The 22,085-nt window shown below is 35.5% G+C and overlaps 1 protein-coding gene across 6 annotated transcripts in view; it reads right to left on the bottom strand.

Moving 5' to 3' along the window:
• The window catches only part of AGMO (alkylglycerol monooxygenase), a 193,691-nt gene that overhangs the window by 75,848 nt on the left and 95,758 nt on the right, over window positions 1–22,085 (bottom strand). For 4 of the 6 annotated variants that reach the window (XR_012631931.1, XM_074892202.1, XM_074892191.1 and 1 more), the window contains exons 6-12: window positions 18,710–18,776; window positions 17,154–17,219; window positions 16,964–17,043; window positions 15,651–15,785; window positions 15,061–15,177; window positions 6,859–6,941; window positions 5,621–5,726 (exon numbers count right to left, since the gene is read on the bottom strand). Coding sequence is in view for 5 of the 6 variants with exons in the window: in XM_074892202.1 (XP_074748303.1) it covers window positions 5,621–5,726; window positions 6,859–6,941; window positions 15,061–15,177; window positions 15,651–15,785; window positions 16,964–17,043; window positions 17,154–17,219; window positions 18,710–18,776 (654 nt within the window). In the remaining variant the exon portion in view is untranslated. The remainder of the gene's footprint in view (window positions 1–5,620; window positions 5,727–6,858; window positions 6,942–15,060; window positions 15,178–15,650; window positions 15,786–16,963; window positions 17,044–17,153; window positions 17,220–18,709; window positions 18,777–22,085) is intronic. The other 2 variants (XM_074892213.1, XM_074892224.1) reach the window with 1 other exon arrangement.

Genomic DNA, 22,085 nt, shown 5'->3' with positions numbered 1-22,085 from the left:
CACCTTAATGGAAACCAAATATGGGATATGCTGCTCTTTAAAATGTGGCACAGATGATCATAATGAGGGACCAAGGAAAAATGCTACAGTACAGAAAACTATCATTGATGTGGAAATAAGTTCTTATGAGTAAATGTTTGCTTTAAGTCAGTACTCGTAAGTCAGTATTCCAATGCTGGTAAATTACACTAAGAAACAAGTGAGGTAACAGCAAGTCTTTATACGATGAAAGGAGAAATAAGTGGTGTGGTAATATATCACATTAGGAGGGACTGCTGTGGAACACAGAATACAGTGCAAATCAGTTCTTTAATAAAGAGATATTATATATTTTATCCAGACAAATTAGCTGACACACTCATAAGAAATAACAGAATTGCATCCAAGATCAGAGAAGCAGTCCATTTGGTACAGAATACTGTCTCCAGAAGTGTTTGGAACAGCTGCATCGAATAAGTTTAGATACTCTGGAGGAGTAAATAAACAATTTGACCACAACAAAGTTCATTTCTGCTTTCATTAGGTAAGGGCCAAATTATACCCTACAGCACAAGATTTTATATATCTTACAAAGCTGGTTATATTTCTAATGGACCACATGCCCACATAAAACAGAAAAGAAAACAAGTTATTAATTTAAAATATCACACATGTATACAATCTCTTTTTTCCTCTCTTTTCCTCAGTGAAAGTTGTCCTAGATTTTTTGTCTTTCCTACCTGTAAATTAATACATGACTGCCAGTGCTTTCACAGCCAGGCAGCCCAGGAAGTTGCAGTGCAGAAAGAGTCTGGGTGAAGAAAATTCAGATACAATACCTTAGCTGAAACAAAGGTAAAAGACAAACAAGCACATCAAGACAGATGTCTGTATTACCTCCTCTAGCTTCCTCACTCCTAGCCCTTTAGTTTAAGAGTCTTTCTCAGTACTGAATTGCAGTCACTATAAGAGTTGGTGAAAATGTTTAAGACAAGAGTTCCAACAACATGTCAATGGCTCTCATTTCTACTTGCTCCTCATTAGTACTACTGTCAAATAACAGCCAGTGCTTGACCAAAATCAGCTCATGGAATATGCTGGCTGATGCCAAACCAGAGCAGTTGGATGGAAACACTTTGAAGAGGTGCACCATCACCACAGATTTATTTTTACATATTGTGCCTGCTGAACTGTCACATAACTGAACACACAAGCAATGTTTTTTGCTACCTCCAGGTGGTTAGGAGACTCCAGGCCCACTCTGACAGAAAATGATTTGGCTTTAGTAACACACATGATGACCACATTACACAGGCATGAAGTAATCAGCTTAAAGAAAACTAACTAGTATAGGTCGTGGCAGCACACATCCTCAAGCAGAAACACATTAGCTCCTTAGTTTACTGTCTACAACCAGTTAAATATATCTCTGCCCCATCATCAAGGTTTTCAGTGACCTGCACCCAAGAAACAATTTTCTTAAGATCTAAAAATTTCCTCAAACATCACCACTTCTTTTAAAAACAGAAAAACCAAAAAACCCCAAAAAACAAACACCAAAAAACCCTGCTTCTTTCACCTAACCATCTGTATGAAATACATACAGTACAAGGAACAGAAAACGCATGCTGAGAAACATGCATAGTTCCACCTCCCACAAGGAAAAAAAGGTCACTTTTCTAACTCTGATAACTTCAAATTACTGTCTTGTTTGGATAAGGAAAGGACACCAGGAGAGATCCCCTAGGAGTGTATCTTTAAAAGACTTCACATACAATAGCAAGGATAACAATATCTTTAAACAATCATAAAAATAACATAATTTTCTTGTGGAACCAAGGCTGGTAACGCACAACTTCAAAGTATCAATAGACCCAGTGCTGTACTTACTGGACTGTGGACACAGTTAACAACCATATTAAGATTGCAGGTTTAGCAAAAGCAGAAGTCCTTCCTTCTTACACACCTCTACTTCCACCTTCCCTGAACCTCAGCATTAGGAACCTTCCTTACTCCACAGCAAGTTGCATCGCTTATCTGAAGAAGAATCTTTGGCTTCATAAATAAGACCAGCTGGCTAACCCAATTAGCGAGGGTAAGAGGCTAGAGCCAGAGGACAGGACTGCTCCTCGTGCTGGAATCACAATCTTAGCTGCTTTTTTTCACACTCACCTGAGCTAATTTAATGGAAAAATGAGAAAGGCTTGCTCCTTGTTTCCTCTGCTCTTCTCTCTCATTGCTCCCCTAGTTTTCTCTCATTTCTTCTGTATTTTCCTTCTAATTTTCACCTAGGTGGCCTTCCTCCTATGCAGTAGTTCTGATAATTGTCAGACCTTCTTATGAGCCAAATGCAATAATCTGCAGTTTAAATCACCTATTTTTGCTATTTAGAGTACCCCACAAATAGTAACTGCAAAGATCTGAAACCTTACCTACTGGTTCTAAAACTTTAATGAGAAATATAAACATATGAAACACAGTCACAGCAGAAAACCTAATGCATAGACAGGACTCTCACACTTTTTCACTAATGATCCAACATGCTGTTAGCAAAATCAGTCTTGCACTTTGCTGCATTAACTTAGGAATTATTTGTTCGATTCTAGACACACTGAGTAGTGCTATCATGCCTCTTGCAGTTAATTTTTCTTCATCCCTAAGTAAGTGCCCTGAAAGGCCTAATTTATAGACAAAAAAAAAAAAAATAAATAGTCAACAGAAATTCTTTTACATGATGTTGTGCATTCATTCCTATTGCTCATGAATACTCTATTACTAAAGAATTGTTTATTTGGTAACATATAAGGATGATGACACAAGGAGGACATTATTCAAGTGTATTACAGATTATGAGTACTAGAAATATAACATTAAAAAGATCAAAGTCAGCTAAATCCAGGTGCATGTTAAAAATGGAATATTTACAAGAGGCAAATGAAAAGATTAAATAGATGTTTTAATTTGCACCTTTCAAAAATTTTAAGTAGATTTGAAAGTGAAACAGAACAAAGGAATTTGAAAAGCAAGCAGATAAATACTACTAGGACATATGTAGCAGACATTTTAAAAATTTCTTATGAGATAGGTCTATGTTTATGGGCCTCACAAGATGTTCAAAGTTATCTACACTATTATACTATGAAAGATAGATAACCTGTTTGAATCTTGACCAAAAACAATTTTTAAGACAAATTTTAGACCTAATTTCTGAGAAAAACTTTTATTTACCTATCTATTTATTGATTGATTTTGCTTTCTGGTGTTACTGGTTCAAAATGATCAGGTCAATATTGAGCTAAAACATTAATATTTGAAGACTTTCCAACACGAACTGACAAATCTCTGGCAGTTTTCCTTTGCTCAGAATTTTTTTATCATGAATCCCATTATAACAATATTACCACTCATGAGAACATTCCTACCATGAATCCAGAAATTGTATGCCTTGAGAGCAAAAGCAGATCATTTATATCAAAATGGAGGACCCCTTGAAGTTCATTACAAACATTCAGACTAGATATAGGAAGAAATTTTTTATGATGAGGGTGGTGAATCACTGGAACAGGTTGCCCAGAATGGTAGCAGATGCTCTGTCCATGGAAACATTCAAGGTCAGGTTGGACAGGGCTCTGAGCAGCCTGATCTAGTTGAAGATGTCCCTGCTCATTGCAGGGGTGTTGGACTAGAGGACCTTTAAAGGTCCCTTCCAACCTAAACAATTTATTATTCTATGCTTCTATGATCACAAAAGCTATTAATATCACAAACTTGTGATTTATAATAAAAATATATGTTGACATATTGGCATTACTCAGAAGCATTATCTATTCTGGTGTCCCTGAGAGCAAAAGATTTGGAAGACACCTATTTTTTCAGTATTTTCCAAGAAAAAAAATGTGAGCAAGGTACTCCTGTTTCTTGTTAAAAATGGACTACTTAGTACCAAAAAAGGGACTAAAAAAAGAGTACAGATAAATATAATATAAAGGATAAAAGGAAAAACATTAGACAGAAGAAAGGATAGGAAAGTACAGTAGGGAAAACTTGAGATGGCAGTTAAGTTAAAAGTTTAATGATAGATACATGTAAATAATAGAGTAAGAACCATTTCATTTTACTATCTTCATGAAAGAATAGTAAGCTGTATAGTTCCCTACAAATAATAGAAATAACCTGATAATTTTACTTCTACTAGTTTCTTAGCAAGAGACACTTTTACATACGCATTACATATATTTACACACACTCCTCAGCAAGTACATGAATTTTTTTTTTAATTCAGTGTGTATAATTTGACATATAATTCTCTGCAAATTCAGTCAGAATACTCGAATAATTCAAGTCTGAGAGCTGTATCTCAAGGGCTATAGAATTAATTGTCAAATTTTAGAATTCTTTCCTTCAAGCCTATCTACTGTAGTAGGCTACTCAGTAAATAATAAAAACATTTTCCAAATGATATTTAAGCAAGTAAAATCCTTAAAATATCTGCTGAATTCTGGAAGACTCTTATCAAAGGAATTCAAGAACTGTTTGATTTATATACCAAAGTTTTGACAATGTAACAAAATAGGAAAAAATCAAAACAATTCTTGATTAGTGGCATTTATCTAGCTTTAAATGTTGTCCAACAGTTATGGTTTCCTATCCCAAGGAAAAAAAAAAAAAAAAAAGGAAAGAAAAAAAGACCCACAGTAGCATAAGATATTTTTCCATTCTCCTATTGCTTATCTTTTAGAAAAGCAGGGGAATCAGCACCACTGCCAGAAACCTCCAATTAGGAAAGCTGCTATAAATTTTACAGATGTTTCAAGTGAAAGGAACCATTTTGAACTTGGTTTGAGTCTCAGTCCCTACTGTTTTATTTCACTTTTTCTGGTTTTAAGCCAAAAGGTAACTTTCTGGTAACAGTTCTACTAGTCCAGCAACCTGTTCATAACCTTGTTGATAACTGGTTTTGCTGGTAACCAGCACTAGGTAGCTTGGGAATGTTATTCAGATCAGAATCATATTAATGATTTAGTGTTATTTTATTCAGATAACATTAAAAGAGTTATTATGAAATACCACCTATACTGAAAAAAGAAAAAGGTAGATCAAAAAGTAAAAGTCACAAACAGGATAAAAATAAGTCCTAATAACTCAAAAGCAACCATACTTAATCACACCAAAGCTCTATTCAGTCCAGCAGCCTACCTTTGTCAAGGGCTAAAAGTCTGTTTCTGAGGTACAGTATAAGTACAGACAAAATATTTGATATTTAAGACTCTTCCAGCCTCCAAGTATTTTCAGATTTGTCCCATGAAAGGTGAGTCAATCAGTTCAAATTCAGCAACACATTTTTATTATTCACTTCAGAGCATATGGCCACTAATAAATTATTTTTGCAAGAAATGGTATATATACACTTTCCTGACTTTTTTTCAATGGAAATTGGTATCTCTACAGCAAAACCCAATAATTTTCTTACAAGTTAATCACAAAAAGTGAGAAATAAAGAGATAAGAAATAAATCAATATTCTACTCGAATAGTATAATAAAAAATAAGGAAGCGAAATATATGTTTAGTGTTTCTGCTTTTTCTAAAAAGATAAAAAATCTAGAGCCATCAGCATAGACATTTCAAAATAAATGTCTTACCTCATAAGCATAGCCCAAATAAGAAAACTGACTCCTTAAGTAGCCAAGTTTGTACACACCTATGAAGACTAAGCAGCGGATGATTTCCAAAATTCCTGCTTTGGGCCTAGAAACAGGAAGTAATTCAGATTAACATCCAATCTTTTCTTCTTTGTTAACTTCAGTGAAAAAGAGAATGTAGAAATAGCCTGTGATCTCCTGCACTTATACCAAGTCACCTTTCTTAATCTTATAGTTAAGTTTTCATAGTATACACCTTACATGGACTTACAACACTGAATTGGCTAGGCGTGAGAATACACGTACTCACAAACTACATATAAGCTGTCACAAAGGTAGCTGTATATACAGCTATCCTCTTTTGATCTCAAAAATGACAACAGCAAAATTCTGAAAACTGCTACATGAGTAGTTCAGAATCTTTTCATTGGTCTATTTCTGTAGATTTTTACTAATGCACATTATTAACTCCCTAAGTTATACACATCTCTGGCATATTGACAGATTTTTATTTATCCTGAAATAAATTGTTCAGTCCATACAAGTGAAAGGTATTCCTTTCTGAAAACATCGACCAGCAGGTGCAAAGCAGAACTGACACCTCAATCTCCAAGGAAGCTTCTATTCCACATTTCTGCTCTGGCAGCGCATAGTTTCTTTGTAAGAAACTGTAGCTGCTATTTACTCTTCTGCAGGGTCATGGTGCCTATATTGGCTACTTCCATAGTGTATGGGCTGGTGTATTCAAGATCCAGTTTGATTTCAATCCATATTGGTTGAATTTAGTCTTAAGTCTACACCATCCGTCACATGATTTTGAGTCTACTCTGAGCTACACTGTGTGCTTTTCATCACTGTATCTGACACCTACGGCATGCTCCACAGGACTGACAATTTCGTTGTAGTCTGACCTTGAACAGCCTTGGGACAGCCTGCAGGTCTCACTGGCCTGCCAGTGTCCCAAACCCAGAGATGTGGACCCAGCAAATGCAAGCAGAGAGGGGTGACATGAGTAGTCCATCCCATAACTTTTCTGCAAGGGACAATTGCTATGGGAACACTCCTGAGTTTAGGTGCTGTTAGTCATGTATTATTTTCTAGTCAACGGACAGCAACATATGTGTCTGAGTGTATCTATATTTCTTTATCAATATAATTTCTGACACACTTGAGATTTCCATATAATGATAAATAATGCGTAATAAGAGAAGGAAAAAAGAAGTGTATTTGTATCTTACCTGTTCTCCATAAGTAGTCCGAAAGAGGTCAGGGACAGAATGATAAAGCCAATTCTCAGGAGAACAGTTCCCTGTGATAACATCTGTTAAAAAGTAGACAAAGAATTCATTTAGAGTAATTTTCTGAAGAGAAATTGAGTTTTAACAGAACAGTAGCTTCAACCTCCTCACTCAGTGATGTTAGTATCTGCTTTTAAAGTAATTTGTTACTTTAAATTTTACAACAAAAATATCTGCTCTGGATAGCACACTTTTCTGAAGTAACCACCTTTATAGTTGTTTCCTGAATGCTGTATTTCCAAAATAATGTTTAAGACATTCATGTGTTTTCCCAAAGTTACTTGATTCCCTTATGGCTTTACCCAAGAGAGAACAAATTTATTTCTAGATTAAAATCCCAGCAGCCCTGTTCTTTTTCTTCATCTTACGTTACCACATCTTTACAATAGTCATCTATGAATCCCAGTGGATACCAAAACCGATACATTGGTGAGAAAATTAATGTGCCTTCATGACAACTCGACACTTGGTTCCCAATTCAACAAAACTCTTCAACTCATACCATTAACTTCAATCAGACATAAACCACTTTTAAACATTAACATGTGTGTTAGTACTTGCATAAATAGCAGCATGAGGATTTATGTCCTTAAAATTTATATCAAAATGATATAAATGAAACTCAGGAAAACAGAAATTATTTTCATTATGAAGTCTGAATTTTTTCTTTTCATTTATTAAATATTTTTTGTATTCTACACAGCTGTCTTTGAAAATCAAATATTTTATCAGTTTTCTTGTTCCCTCCCTGACTTCCTTTCAAATATTAGTTTTGAAAAGCCTTTGTTTTTTCATTTAAAAAACAACAAAAAACCCAAAACAAAAATAGTGGATCTGGCTGAGTTATAGGAATCCTTTCTAGCTTCAACAGCAATAAGGTTTATGAACAGTATCTTGCATTTCAAGATTGCAGGCACTGGAAAAATTAAAATCTATGAATGCCCGCACTGATTTTGATAAATCCTACTCAGTGACAGGCCCACCTTCCTTCAGTGGTGGCCTCTACCCCGCGAAGAGATCTAAGGTAAGTCTCTGTGAGCGTGGGAGGCCACAGGAGGATATTCTCAAGTTTTACAGCTGTGTGAACTTACAGTGCCCATGTTTGCAAAACACATCAAACCACACACTCAGGCTGGGCAGGTTTCTGTTGTTTTACTGAAGAATCACAAGCACCTACTCAGATATCCTTAAGAAACAGTTACTGAACAATGAAAACACAATCCCAGCAATGAGTGAGCTAAACAGCAACTTCACCAGTTTACAAGCCAGAACACACTTCTCACAAATGACACCTGTCAAGCCACTCTGTTGCAGAGATTTATACCAGGTTAGATCAAATTCATTACTGCATTTCCAATCTGTTCCATCCCTCCTTATGATAAACTTACAAAACCTCAGACTGATGATTACCACCATCATCTACTTATATGTAGACCTTGAGAAAGGATATTCTTTACACTTTTCTTACATTCTTACCCCGGGCATCTGCTATCAGCCATCACAGGAGACAGGATATTAGTTAAATATTGAACCCTGGGGGGACTCAGTATAGCAGTTATGTGTTGAGACTCTCGCTTAAGTCAAGAAAGTAGAAAATGCTCTAATGGGCTTATAGTCCTTTATCACGGTTTGTATCACTTGGAATACATTTGCAAATTCCAGATACAAGTTTTAAAATTTGCCAATAAAAGATTAAATTGAGGGTGCTCTTTCTGAAAACTTCAGTTTCTATAATCAAAAAATCCCACAGCTATGCCAAATTTAAAAGACTCCCCATTGTTAACACGAAGCAATTTGTTTTGAAGTGGCAAAATTTTTGGACAGTGTTTTTTTATAGAAATCAGGCACAGACTCTATTTAAGTTTAATAAAATGAGTAGTTCTTAAACTGCTCATCTAGCCACAGTAAGTTCAACTCCCACTTCAGCTTCCTGTCGAAACTGGCTCATAAAAAATTTCAAGAAGTGAGCAAAGAAAAACATGATTTGGCACAGGCATAAGGGAACTCACCCATACATTTCTTAGAAATGTTTTGATATGCTTTGATATGTTTTTTAATGATTGTTACTTGTCAAATAAAGGAGTTTCCAAGGGACCTAGGACTGGAATTCACGGTTTTCCTCCTTAGAGACTGTCCTCACTTTTATATTGGAGAATTACACCTTCTTTGAAACCTAGTTCTTCTGGCAAGGTGAGTCTGATTTCGCTTTTTGCTTACAGTGTAATGCACTAGCTTCTACAGACTGCCTTAAAAACGTTCCCACAGTGGCAGGGCACTATTCTGAGAAAAGGAACATAAGGTTTTGTATCCCCCTTAGGCAGGAAAAGGAACTGAACATCAAATCCAAATTTCAAACTAGTCATGTAATTGCTACATTACAATATATGGCTAAAATCACACTTTAAGGAAAACAAGTGAACCTGCAATGGTTTTGAGACAACAAATGTTAATATTTGTCTTCAGGAAGGATCCAGCAGTACCTGATATGAATGAATAAGGGTGTCTCCAATTTCCAATTTTAAAAAGCTGCATGATTTCACACTTTTTTGCCTTCCCAGTGTTTCTGAGCTGACTAACATTACACAACCAGTCACGAAGTCCCAGGCATCTGGGTCTCCTTGTGATTCCAGTTTCAGAAAACTGAGATGCTGATACATTTTACCTTCCTTTAAGTACCTTTACTGAAATGCCTAAAAACCTGTTATTAACTTAACCATTTTCTGTAATCAGTGGAGAGAGAGAACTTTCTAAATGATCCTATTTCTTGTCATAAACTAGACTGCAAGTCTAGAGGCTAAATTTGGTCCCTGCACTAAGAGGTGTTTGAGTGGATGATGGAAACGCTTCTCCAAAGCAGACACTTTTGGTTCATATTTTAGTGATGTTTTCTCTCTTCTATTTCTTTGCTCAAAGATATATTTTAACTGCCATTTCTAGAGGAGTAGGGAGAAAAATAAAAATTAAAGTTAACATATTTTCAGGAAACAACAACAATTTTTATTATTATTCTATTATATTGTCCTTGATGGACCTTGAAATAATGATAAGCTTGATATTAGAGACACTGTAATATTGTAATTCAGACTGCAGCTTTCTCCTCAGAAAGAAAGAAGGGTTTGAATACAAGAATTGGGAGTGTGATCCTGCAAACTTCTCTTACACATTTTCTCTAAGATGTGCAAAATTGAAGCCTGGAGTTATCATTTGACTCTCCACATAGATTAAGAACTTAAAAGGAAATTAATAAATTGCAGTCATTTTAAACATGGATTTCCAGAAAAAAAATGGGAATCGAAATACATTCTAATGTATATTAGTAAATCAGAACTGAAGCAACCTTATAATTTAGGAAAATCAAACTATAAACAAGTCTTTATCTTTAAATGGTTAAAATGCTATATGAGGTTCTTTAGCATAATAACTACCTGAGCCAGGTATGTTTGTATTTTACAGATTCTGTTTTTCAGGCCAATTTCCATTTCTCTGCAGACACTCTCCTCCTTGAACCATAACATTTTGAATACTAGCTGTTTGTAAGACTTCTTATGGTCCAATACCACCTGTGGCCCAGAACATGAAGGACTGGAGGACTCTAAAGGACAACCTGTAGATCACAGTTAATTGCAAACTGGCACTACCATCAGATTCACACAAATGCATGGCACTGTAATGTCCCCGTACACTGTTGCAGCCTTCCACTTTCCAATTCTTCAGCTCTCTGGAGTGGTGAAGGGTGAAACATAAAGCCTTACTGGGAACCATGAAGGTAGAAGGTGTAAGTTACCCTTCACTGTAGATACATGCACCACATTCACATACAGCAAAAAAAAAGTGTTTCCTCATTTGTGCTCCTAGTCAAGGACTACCAAGAAATCTGTGGTGAAATACACCATGATGTCATTTGAGAATAACAGTTTTTAGAAAACCAGCCACGTAGCATAAATTTTAGCATTATTAGTTTGCTTTCATAACTTTCTCTTTATAGCTCCAGTAGTATAGTTACATGCTGCCTTGATTCTTTTATTTACTTTCAAACATGTTATCACCCTATGAAGTGGATGCTGGCAGCTGAAGCATCCATTTTCTAGGCATTACTCTACCAAAATCAACAAAACAGTCAGTGGGTTATATCACTAAACAAAACATCATATATTAAACCTACACACTGCAAGTTGCAGTGTGAAAAGAATGTGCCTTTTACACTTTTGTTACGGCTAGCATCGTCGTTCCACTTAACCATAATATGTATGGATGCATATATACAATAAATGAGTATTTATACACTGGAGTATTTGTATAAAGAGAGAAGCCTGTGGGACCACAGCAGGTTCCCCAATTACAAGTCAGTCACAACTTTGTAATGTGGTTATTGGCTGCAATCAAACAGAAAAAAATATTTCTGTTGGATTTTGATTTCATTGAAAGCTTTAAAAATATCTTGGAGCTTTAAAAAAAAGGGGGTGGGGTTATAGAATTTGGGAAGAAGTTTACATAACACTGTAATCAACAGAATGCCACAGCATTATTATTTTATGGGTTTTTTAGTAACGAAAAAATAATTAATTTAAATGAAGGAAATGTTTTTCCAAATGTTTATTAGAGGAACACTGAAATATTCCAAATTTACTTTATATTTCAAAGAACCCAGATTGTTTTAATCCTTTTGAAGAATAACATAGATGCATTTTCTCATCCTGAAGCATTCAGTGTTTCAAAAGAACTGCTAGAAACAATGTCAGCATGTTTCATAAGCTAACAGATGCCTTGCTGTCATATATCAGACCTTTTGACATTTAAATGAAGAATGCTAATACAATGCTATGAAATTTGTATTGTTAGATGTCTTTGTATGAATTTATTTTACCTTAGAATTCCTAAAATAATTGTAAATTCTTAGCAATATTTCATATACAATACTTGGTGATGTCCTACTGATGGATATATTGTGTTCTCAGCTTTCAAGAGATCTATCTTACCCTTACTACTTTTCCTCTAATTAAAACTGTTCACATATTCATAGCATTAGAGGCACAGTAAATGTTACAGTATCTATCAACAACAAAGAAGACACTGCAATATGTGTTTAAGGTACACTTCACTTTGATTTATGTGATACATGCAGTTCTGGAGCTATGAGACTTTTGCTTTGAATGTACTGCAGTTTTACACTCCTAGCACTCTCTCTGGGACTGATCCAAATCCCATTTCTTCAATGAGCTTTGGATCAGATCTAGATGTGCAGAGCTCAGAAGTAATTTTTATTCTCTAAATGTAGTGCAGATCACTATATAGAAAATAAACACTGTATGCTCTCTCCTGTGGAAAATATATATATTTGTTCTTTCTTGTCTTGCTCTTTCCGTAAGTTAAATGTAGGTCATTCAGACTGGAGGTATATGGTTGCTCTTTACAAACAGAGAAATTTAACACTTCTACAGGCGTGAGACCAAACACTGAGCAACTGTAATCACTTGAGAAATGTAATAGCTGTGTGCTGTGTCTTATGGCTATTATGAAATGGAACTTATACCTAAAAATGAGGAAAACAGTTAGCTTTCTCCATTTATGGAGCTATGCCACAGTTATGACATAATTCATAGCCAGACAGAAAGTTCCAGTTGTATCCATAGACATTTCATAACTCAGTGTAGTGGAAAACTGATATTGAAGAAAGATTTTTGCCAAGTAAAGTTATTCATACACAAGCTTCCTTCTCATGACAGCTTCCCCACTGTACTGCAGAGCGATGCTGGAACTCTGCCTTGGGACCAGCACTTTCTACACCCACGCTGAAGGTTTATGTCTTGAGATGAGGTGCTTCTAGACGCTCTCCGTCTTATCCTTACTACCTTATTACCCTGCAGTTTTCTGCAGAGAATTTTCTAGTTGTTTTTCTCCAATAAGTTCATAAATGGTGGATCTTCAGGATGTTTCTTCCATGATTGCAAGAATTTAATGATCATCTGGGGCTTGGGTGCATTTTTCAACTTCCCTTATTACTTATTCTTAAACAGTTGCAGTTATCGGCAGAGAAAGTAATTTGGACCATCCATTTTTCCTTCCAGGACCAGAAAAAGGTGAAAAGAATAAAATAGGAAAAAATTCATAAGCAGACTCCTTACTTCTTGCTGCTAAAAGCAACAGCAAAAAAGTAGGAAACAGAAAACTAATCAAACAAAAACTCCACAGTTTGATCCCTGTGCAAATATGACTTGCTTCTGCTATGTAGGAATCTAGAAGCATATCTGGAAAATCTTGCAGAGGCTTTTCTCGATATAAGAACATTGGCAATCACGTATACTGTATGTCTTGTATACACTGGAGGTATTTATCCTTATCTTTGGCTCAATTTCCTGTCCTCAGAAATTACTTAGAATAGACTAAGCCTCAGATGGTTTAGTAATCTCCACATTCCCTGCAGTTGCACTGTGACCCTTTACGGAGGTGAACACAATATGTAGAATAACTTAATATTAATCAGAAGAGTATGCCCGAGGTAGCTTTTATATTATATCAGGAATGCTACATAAAATATTTTTAAAACTTTCCTCAAAAATTGCATCATTCTACTGGTCTGATGTGTTACTCAGAATACATCTAACCAAAAACCTGGAAAAAAAAGGGCTGTAGCAGCTAGTATGTGCAGAGCTGCCAGAACTGCTGTAAGCCTGCTGCCACGTATCCCAAGAAATTATTGCAGAGAGAGTCCTTCTCTTGCCCTTCTTGCCCTGGGACTCAAGTCTGAACCAGAAGACCAAAACATCAATGTTTGGACAAGATTTCTGACAACTTTGAAATGGCTTTGCAATCCTCTGGAATCTTTCATGGATGACCATGGTCAGATATGCAAAAGACATTTCTAGAAATCTGTCTCTTGACTGGATTCAGACATGTTGGTGATGGGCAAAGGCATCGGGTTGCAGTGAGAGAGGCTGCTCCCTGGGGAAGGGGCGGGGGGCCAGTGGCAGCCAGCAGACAGGGCCATAGTCCCAGCAAGAAGGGTGATGTCCTGCAGTGTCCATCGAGGTGGGCAGGGGACAGTAATCACCATTGGTCAAGGGTTGGAGATCACTGGGTGAGTGTGCTGGGATGAGGCGAGTCCACAGGCGAGCAGAGGCTGAAGAACCCATGGGGCCCTTGGCACCCTGACAGCAGTTCTATGGCAATGTGGGTGACACAAACACAACAAGACTGCTCTTTAACCAAGGAGGTCTTAGAAAGGGTTTAAGAAGGTGGCCAAAGGGCGTTTTATCAAACTGATAGACTTTTGTGGTGTTTTGGTAGGTCTTCGGCTGATTTCTGGGAATATTAGATGCATTAAAATTATGCTTCATAACTAAAAGATTTTAGCTTCAGTAAAATAGAGTTGTCAAGGAAGGCAGAATTAAAAGGAAGTTAGAAGGCTGTGAACCCAGGGAAGCAGTTCATATCTCACTTCTTGCAGGCGGAGATGGCCTCGTAGTTCACCTTCAGAGACTGCCAGGTATCCATGGAGGAACCACATTGTGTTACAAGGGAGATGCTGTCAGCCAAAACACGAGGTGGGAAATACGTGTCTCTCCTTGCTGTATTTCTATCAGTGCTGTTGTATGTTCCAGACTGGAAGAAGGATTTGCCCTGAGTCTGTGCTCCAGCTACTCTGAACTCATGCTGACACCAAGCTTCCCACCAGCAAGCACTGCAAGACCTTTGCAATCTTCCTTCTAAATTTTAGGTATTATTGGCATCTAACAATGTGACCAACCTTGACATCTCAAAACCTACATAGTTTCAAGTCTGAGATACATTTTTCCTCTCATGAGGTCCTAAAAACTGAAGCAGACACATATGTCTTCTATGGAACATTCATTATTTTTTAATTTAATTGATTAACTTAAGCATATTAATCTGTAAATAATATGGTTATTAAATATTGATTAATAAACAATATCAAACACTATACATTTTATATTAGATAGTTATATATTTAGCCATTTATGTTGATTCCTTTTACAGACTCTAGTTACTATTACAATAGTTTAAATAAAATAGTATATGAGTCAGGCTGTAGAGCCTCTACTCGATGCTTTATTATTTAATCATGTTGTGTGTCATATTATGAAATATCATCTCATGCTAACAGTAAAGATAGGAAGTACTTACTGTCACAGTACCAAGAAGTTCAGTATACAAGTCCATTATTACAGCAAAATGTACAACTGCATAGCAATTAAAATAAACCGGTACACTTGGATTGAAGGGAACTTCTTTTCCAGTGATCTGTATAAAGCAAACAGATAATAGCCTTTGACAGTGACCTGTTATTCCTTAGTATTCTTTATACTTACAACCACAAAAAAGATTAAGGGACACAGATAATTGCACAAAGATAATCTACTATCAAATTTATATGCTACTTAGTGTGAGACAGCGTGTGTGTTTATGTTCACAGCTAAAAGAAAAAAAGAAAATATTGTACTCTATAGAACAATTTTGAAAATCTCTTTAGGAAATGAATAATGAAAAGAGAAATAAAAAAATATATTTCTTTCCTTCAAATGAAAAGAAAAAAAAGGAGAGCTAAAACATTCATTTCCTTCAGTTTCTGTTCCCATTTTATCTTCCCCTATGCTTTATGACTGCTAATTTGCTAATTTAAAATAGCATGTGTAGAGTTTTTAACATTGATCCAGTAGCATTAAGAGGTCCAAGTAAATTACACAAAACTGAAAGCCTGTGCATGTTCTATTTACCACTGGGATTTCCTCAGGAAGGCCAAGTCTAGGTTTGCCTGGTCCCCAGCCTGGCCCTTTGAATATGACAGAAAGCTTATTGCAGAATCCAGGTGTGGCCCAAAACGTGTTCCAAATATGAGCCAAGGGACGTAACTGAAAAAAAGAGCAAGTAATTTTTCATTGTCAGTAAAATAAAATTTAATAAAACATTGTATTTTATTCATTTATAAATCATTTCTAAAAATATATTTATATTTTTAGCTCTCAAGTAAATGATTTTTCAAAGTGCATAAAGAGAATAAATTAGGAATAGCTGAAGACAGTCAGAGGTTCAGAAAACCTGACTGAAATAGGCAGGAGCCATATCAAAGCCCTTGGTTTATAGTGAGGATTACACTGACTTCTGGTCTGAGGAAAATCTGTCTCTCCTGTAATCAATCCAGAGTATTTACTGGTATATTGTATAGCTGTATTTATGGTTGTTTTAAACTAGAATTTGGTTACTGGGACCTTGACGTGACATACTCTCAATACCTAAATTATTTAGTATCTGACTGGAACGGACATAATTGCGTGAGCTGTGGCCATCCTTCCAGCTTCCAGCCCAGACACCCCTGCAGGTAGAATTTCTCATTCTTTGAGATGCCTCCTTGGGTGAACAGTCATGAAAAGCAAAAAGGGACTTCAATGCTTCTCAGTCCTGGAGGTTTTTACAGAGAACTTTTATCCAGTTTAAGTGAATCCTAAACCAATAAATCTAAGAAGCACCACACTAAGTACTTTTTCTTATTTTTTCTTTTCCTTTTTTTTTTTTTAATTAAAAAAAACTTATATTCAACCTGTTCTGAAGGTTTTGTTGAGACCATGATGGCTGCTATATAATGCTGTCAACACAAATCATTCTGGCGTACCTTAACCAGCAAATATGCAGAAGAGATAATAGTAAAGATATTACACCATGGGTTTATTTATGAAATATCTATATTTAGATAAGACAAATAACAGACAAAATATATATTTTTGTGCTTCACTGCATATTGCTTTGCATATGGCAAAATGGACATCATTGAGTCGAAGGCCATTACAATATCACCATTGCAATTAGTTGTTAATGTTACTGTATTGTATTTTCATGATGACTACAAGCTCTGCATATGCTCGATGCAGTGAGTAGAAATAATTGTTTTGTAATGAAATACTGAAGAAATTGTAGATGATTTAATTGACTACGCAGCGCTGCAAGGATAGCCTCAACTCTGCTTAAGAGAGGAGTTTCTTTTGAACATGAGTGCTGTTGAAGATACCAGAGTCAGTGATACAAACTATAGCACCTGGAGCATGATGGGATCAAATGAATTTACTGGATGTGTTAAGCCATATACAACTTCTGCATCTTCTGCCTCAAATGTTCCTGATGAAAGAAGAAAAAAAAAAACAGAACAACCAACAATCAAATTTAAAAGTATACATATTTTTGCCACACCAACTAAACATGAGGGAGAACGCCTTTTTTTTACTTACCGAATATCCTGTCCCAGATAATGAGTGTGCCGCCATAATTTTTGTCGATGCAGTAAGGATTTCTACCTATAAAAACCATTTATGAAATCAATAATTGTGTATGTAAGAATACACTCAACTCAATTACGAAGGCAAATCTTCTTCATTAACACCCACCATTCCTTATAAGTCTATAATTTTTTTTTTCTTACTAGCCTTATTGCTCTCTTTCTACTCAGATTCAAACATACAAAATGTGTCACTCCCAAAATTTCTGTGAAACAAAAGGATTCATTTGGAGAGTAAAGTCAGTTCAAAATATAAATACAAATTAAAAAGCAAACAAAAAATCATTTCCCCAGTTTATACCTAAGAAAATATGTGCTAAATATATTTATGCACAATCATCTCATTAATAGCTTTCAGCTGTCTCTATCTTCTAAGCCATATGTCTGATCCTGCCTTCATTATTATTAACTTCAGTGTCAGGAAAACTGATCCTTCTATCTGTTTTCTAGGGAATGTATTTGTATATAAGCTGTCCTATCAAAAGTATGAGCAAAGAAACATTGATTACATATCCCCAGGTTCGTGGAGATTGTATGGAGTGACTGTATAACACTTGATCAGCTCTGGACTGATTCTGCTTAACTCCGATCAGGATTAGAGGATTAGTTTGGATTTACAGCAGAGTAAATAAGAGCAGAGTGTCTCCCTCCAGGATTACCAGTACTTGTACAAATTTTAAGGATTAGACACTTGCAGCACCACAGCCTTTTTAAAAAGTCTACACTGTGCCATAAACACTTTACACATGGAGGATATAATAAATATTATTAACGTCCTCTGTACATATAACTGCATTTGAGTCTGTTTCAAATTATTTTGTTCTTCCATCCCCCTAATACTCTTTTACTTATTATCTCTGCATGAGCCAAGAGCATCTATGAAATCCACTTTGATTCCTCAGATATGTTCATGACATTTTTCAGTGTGTAATGGAGTTATTAATCCAATTTATATATGCAGTACTGTCTTGAATTCCTCTGAATATTGATAAAAAGTCAATCATCATGCACTTGTGTGAAGTGAGATTTTTCAATAATTCAGACAGCTGAAACCAGATTCCACTAAAACATTTTACAGTTCTTCTAAAAGGTAACCACATCTTTTCACACGTTCAGTGCTTGAATTTGAATGCAAAAGCATCTGTTAGTGATTGACAAGTTGATGTTTTAGTAGTCAGGGAAGGATGAGATTTTTTTCTATCACTCCATGTTTACAAATGTTGAATTGTTTTGCTCAAAGTCTTAAAATTATTTCATGTTATCCAGGCTTAATTTACACCTAATAACTAATCTTAAATGCAAAAATTTTAAAATTAAAGTTATAAAAAAGTTTTTTTAAAATATTGTGACATTTCTAACTGAACAAAGACTATTTTTGAAGCAATGATCAAAATTAAAATCCTTCTGTAAAACTAATTTTACAGTACAACTTTAGTACTTTATTATCATACAAATAGTGAGCATGAGAAAAAACACACTGAGGAATAAGAGGTTATATTTTTAGCTTACCATGATGAACTCTGTGATGACTGGGAGTATTAAGAATCCACTCCAGAGGCCCAAGGTTGCTGATAACCTTAAAGAAAGTAATGTTTTAATGAATTTGAAAATACTGTATAAAATCAAGAAGAAGGAGGGAAAAGAGGGTGGGGAAATGCATTAAGAAGATGTTTATCTTAAGGAAAATTGCATAAAAAGACAAGAATGCATTTTTTTTTCCTGAATCATTTCGCTATATTACTGTTATAAGAATTTTAATGAATAAAATGAAATTTAGTAAAATGCAACTTAAAAATAAATTTCTTTTTGAGCCAGCAGCACATTTTCTTCTTATTTTATTATCAATTCATGATTCCTTATAGATCATTTCACTCACATTTTTCACCCATATCCATTGGCACTGCTTGGGATCCAGTGCAACTCTAAGATCCCAGTTATGGGAACACTTTACACCAGCAAATGGCTGGCACTGACCCAGAAACAAGTTCTCCTTCCTCCTTCAGTACCTTTAATTGCTGTTCCTTCTATCAATACCCTTATTTTAGCCTGGCACAAATGCAGTAACACAACAAACCTGATTAGGGAACTGATGCAGGTTAAAATTAATTCTTTTTTGTTTTTCTAAATTAGTTTAATTGGATGAGTTCCTGAATCTGATCCAACATATGGTTACAAATACACTGGCATGAGTCAGAGGCATGAAAAGAAAGCAGACTAGAATAAATTCATAGTGGAGCTGCGATCTAAGTCAATGATTCAACAGCACAGAAAATCCAGCCTTGATCATTTCAGTACCAGACCAAAAATCACTGAAAGTGTTGATTTCCACAAACTGCCTCTTTGTCAGAAAATGCTGATGAATTAAGTTTGTATCAGCAGGGTTTATGCTAGATTAGGTACTCTTCTGTGTTATGGAGCCAGAGGAAAGCCAGCATTAACTTCAAATGTTGTGCTTTGGTTAGTTCAACGGAAGTGTGTGGATACCCAAACAAAGCAACCATTGAACAATCCCAAACACAAAACCATCAGTCACAAATAGATGCAATCACTGGATGACCAATAAGGATTTCCTTTCAAAATATGGTATCTATTCACCATAACTGATTATGACCATAATGTCTTGAAATTAAAAAGGGGGACGGGGGGGAACCAGCTAAATAAAAATGCTTAGACCTTAACAGGCAAAACCCAGAAACTATCACCTTTGTCTTTTACGGAACTTAATTAGTACATTTAATACTCATACTGCCAAAATGGGTGATCTGTAATATAATAATAGAGATAATAGTGGCAAACAACATGTTAAGTAGAAAGGCAAACAATCAATACTCATAAGAGCATGCCCATCCATCTAAATACCTAAACATACAAGGATTTTTAATCACTTAAGGTTTACAGAACAAAGTCCTAAAATATGTTATAGCCATTTCTGTTTAACTCACACTTCTGCAAGTGAAAGTAGATCTGTACTCAAAAAGTAAACACAGGACATTCTTCAGATGTATTTAAATTTGTATGCATCAGGCAAGTATCACAATAAAAGGAATAAATACCTTTTGTTCATTTTTGTCTTTAATAACAGCTAAAAGAACTTCTACTTAATAGGTTAAGCAGAGCATTTCTGTAATTAAAGGAGTATAGAAATTAGCAAATTCTTCAGATACAGAGAACTGTAACATTTGGAGCATCTGTCTCAAAATCCTGCACACACTTGACTGGAAAAGCAGAATACTGGGACATTTTGTAATGTTAAACTGCTTTGTTTCACTTTGTTTAACTCAGAAGCCAAGGACAACATAAGTAGGACCATTTGTATTTCTCAGTTCTCCCTCAAAATAAGTTCAAGCCTGAAAAGACCACCTAAAGGTGAGAAACAATTTATCATTCATGATAGCTCCATTTCCCACCTTTCTCAAGCAGAAAATCCCACTGTTTTAAGCTATGTGAGATGTGACCACTAAATTAATTTAATTTGAGTCAAATGTCTTGAACTGCAGCCCAGCACCTGAGAGAGCAGTGATTTATCTATTAGGTCACACCTAACTTTGATCTACTTGGTTGTAACATATTTTTAGCTGTGTTTTAACAATTTTTGTGAAAATAATCCAAATCTGTGTTAGGAGAACAGGGAATCACTAAAGAATAGCAGTGTTCACTTTTAGCCTACAGGTGGATTATAATACAATGTCCTCAGAATGAATGCCTTCAAGTCTTCAATATCCAGCTGATTAAATTAATATTTTAAAATTAAAATTCATCCTTTTGAAAATCCGTATAATGCATAGGTATACTAAAGTAGAACTTTGTGTCTTGGGGCTCCCTAAGGACCTCAGGAATTTACATAAAATTTTAAATAAGTACTTCTGACTAATCGTAGATAAAGTATTTTCTTTGGAAAATGAAACCTCTCTCATCCTTTAAAATAGTCCTTCTTTGAGTGATGATATTTACAAATCTACTGAAATATCTTCTCTGCAGCATCATTAGTGATTGATGCCTGAGTCTAGTTCAATTCATTATTCAGCCAAGGTTACCTCCATTGCAAAGACATACTAGCCACATGCTGATGGAAATATCATCTGAGATAACAATTATAACCACATGACTTTTAAGCTCAGAGGTGGTACAGAACTCTGTACCTGACCAAGCAAAAATCCAGCATGCTGAAATTAGCAATCCATAAATCAACACTTTGGCTAAAACACATCAAAAATATTTTTTCACCAGATATTTAAACTGGTATATGGTGCTATTTCTAGAAACTTCCTTTGCTATCAGTAAGTTTACTTCTATATATTTAGCACATTTCTAAACCGGAAAAAACTATGGTCAGTGGAAAACTTTTGGTGTCAAAAATTTTATAAATATTTTATAAATGTATATTTTATAGATATATCCATATATCATTCCAACAAACAGAAACATATCACCTCTGGAAAGCTGAATTTTGAAGGCTCCTGCAGCACAACATAACAAAGAACATTATTATTTTGTTGAATTTTTCTATATTCTGCCATTTTACCAGGGGCAAAACTCCCACAAGCAGATCCTTCACTAAAGTAAATTGTCAAGGTTAGGATAGTATGACAACTTTTGCCAGGCAAGCTTCTGACCCTGTCATGTCAGGCTGACAGGAACTTACTGTAATAACAGTGAAAGGAAGGAATTTTGTAGAAATTGACTTGTAACAAAATTGAACGTGGTGTAACAACAGTCCATATTCAAAAGAATGCCTAACAGGCAACAGAGAGGAGAAAGGCAGTGGCAGGTACTCCATCTACTAGTCTACCTTTCTGCTGTCAGTCAACCCTCATTTCTGTGTCTTCATTGCATCCAAACATTTCTTTGGAGAATGGCAATTGCAAAGGAGCTCGTAAGTGTTCAT

The sequence above is a fragment of the Strix uralensis genome, chromosome 1, assembly GCF_047716275.1.
Source record: "Strix uralensis isolate ZFMK-TIS-50842 chromosome 1, bStrUra1, whole genome shotgun sequence".
NCBI classification, from domain to species: domain Eukaryota; kingdom Metazoa; phylum Chordata; class Aves; order Strigiformes; family Strigidae; genus Strix; species Strix uralensis.
Note: the sequence above shows the minus strand (reverse complement) of the source record. Positions and strands in the feature narration are given on the sequence as shown.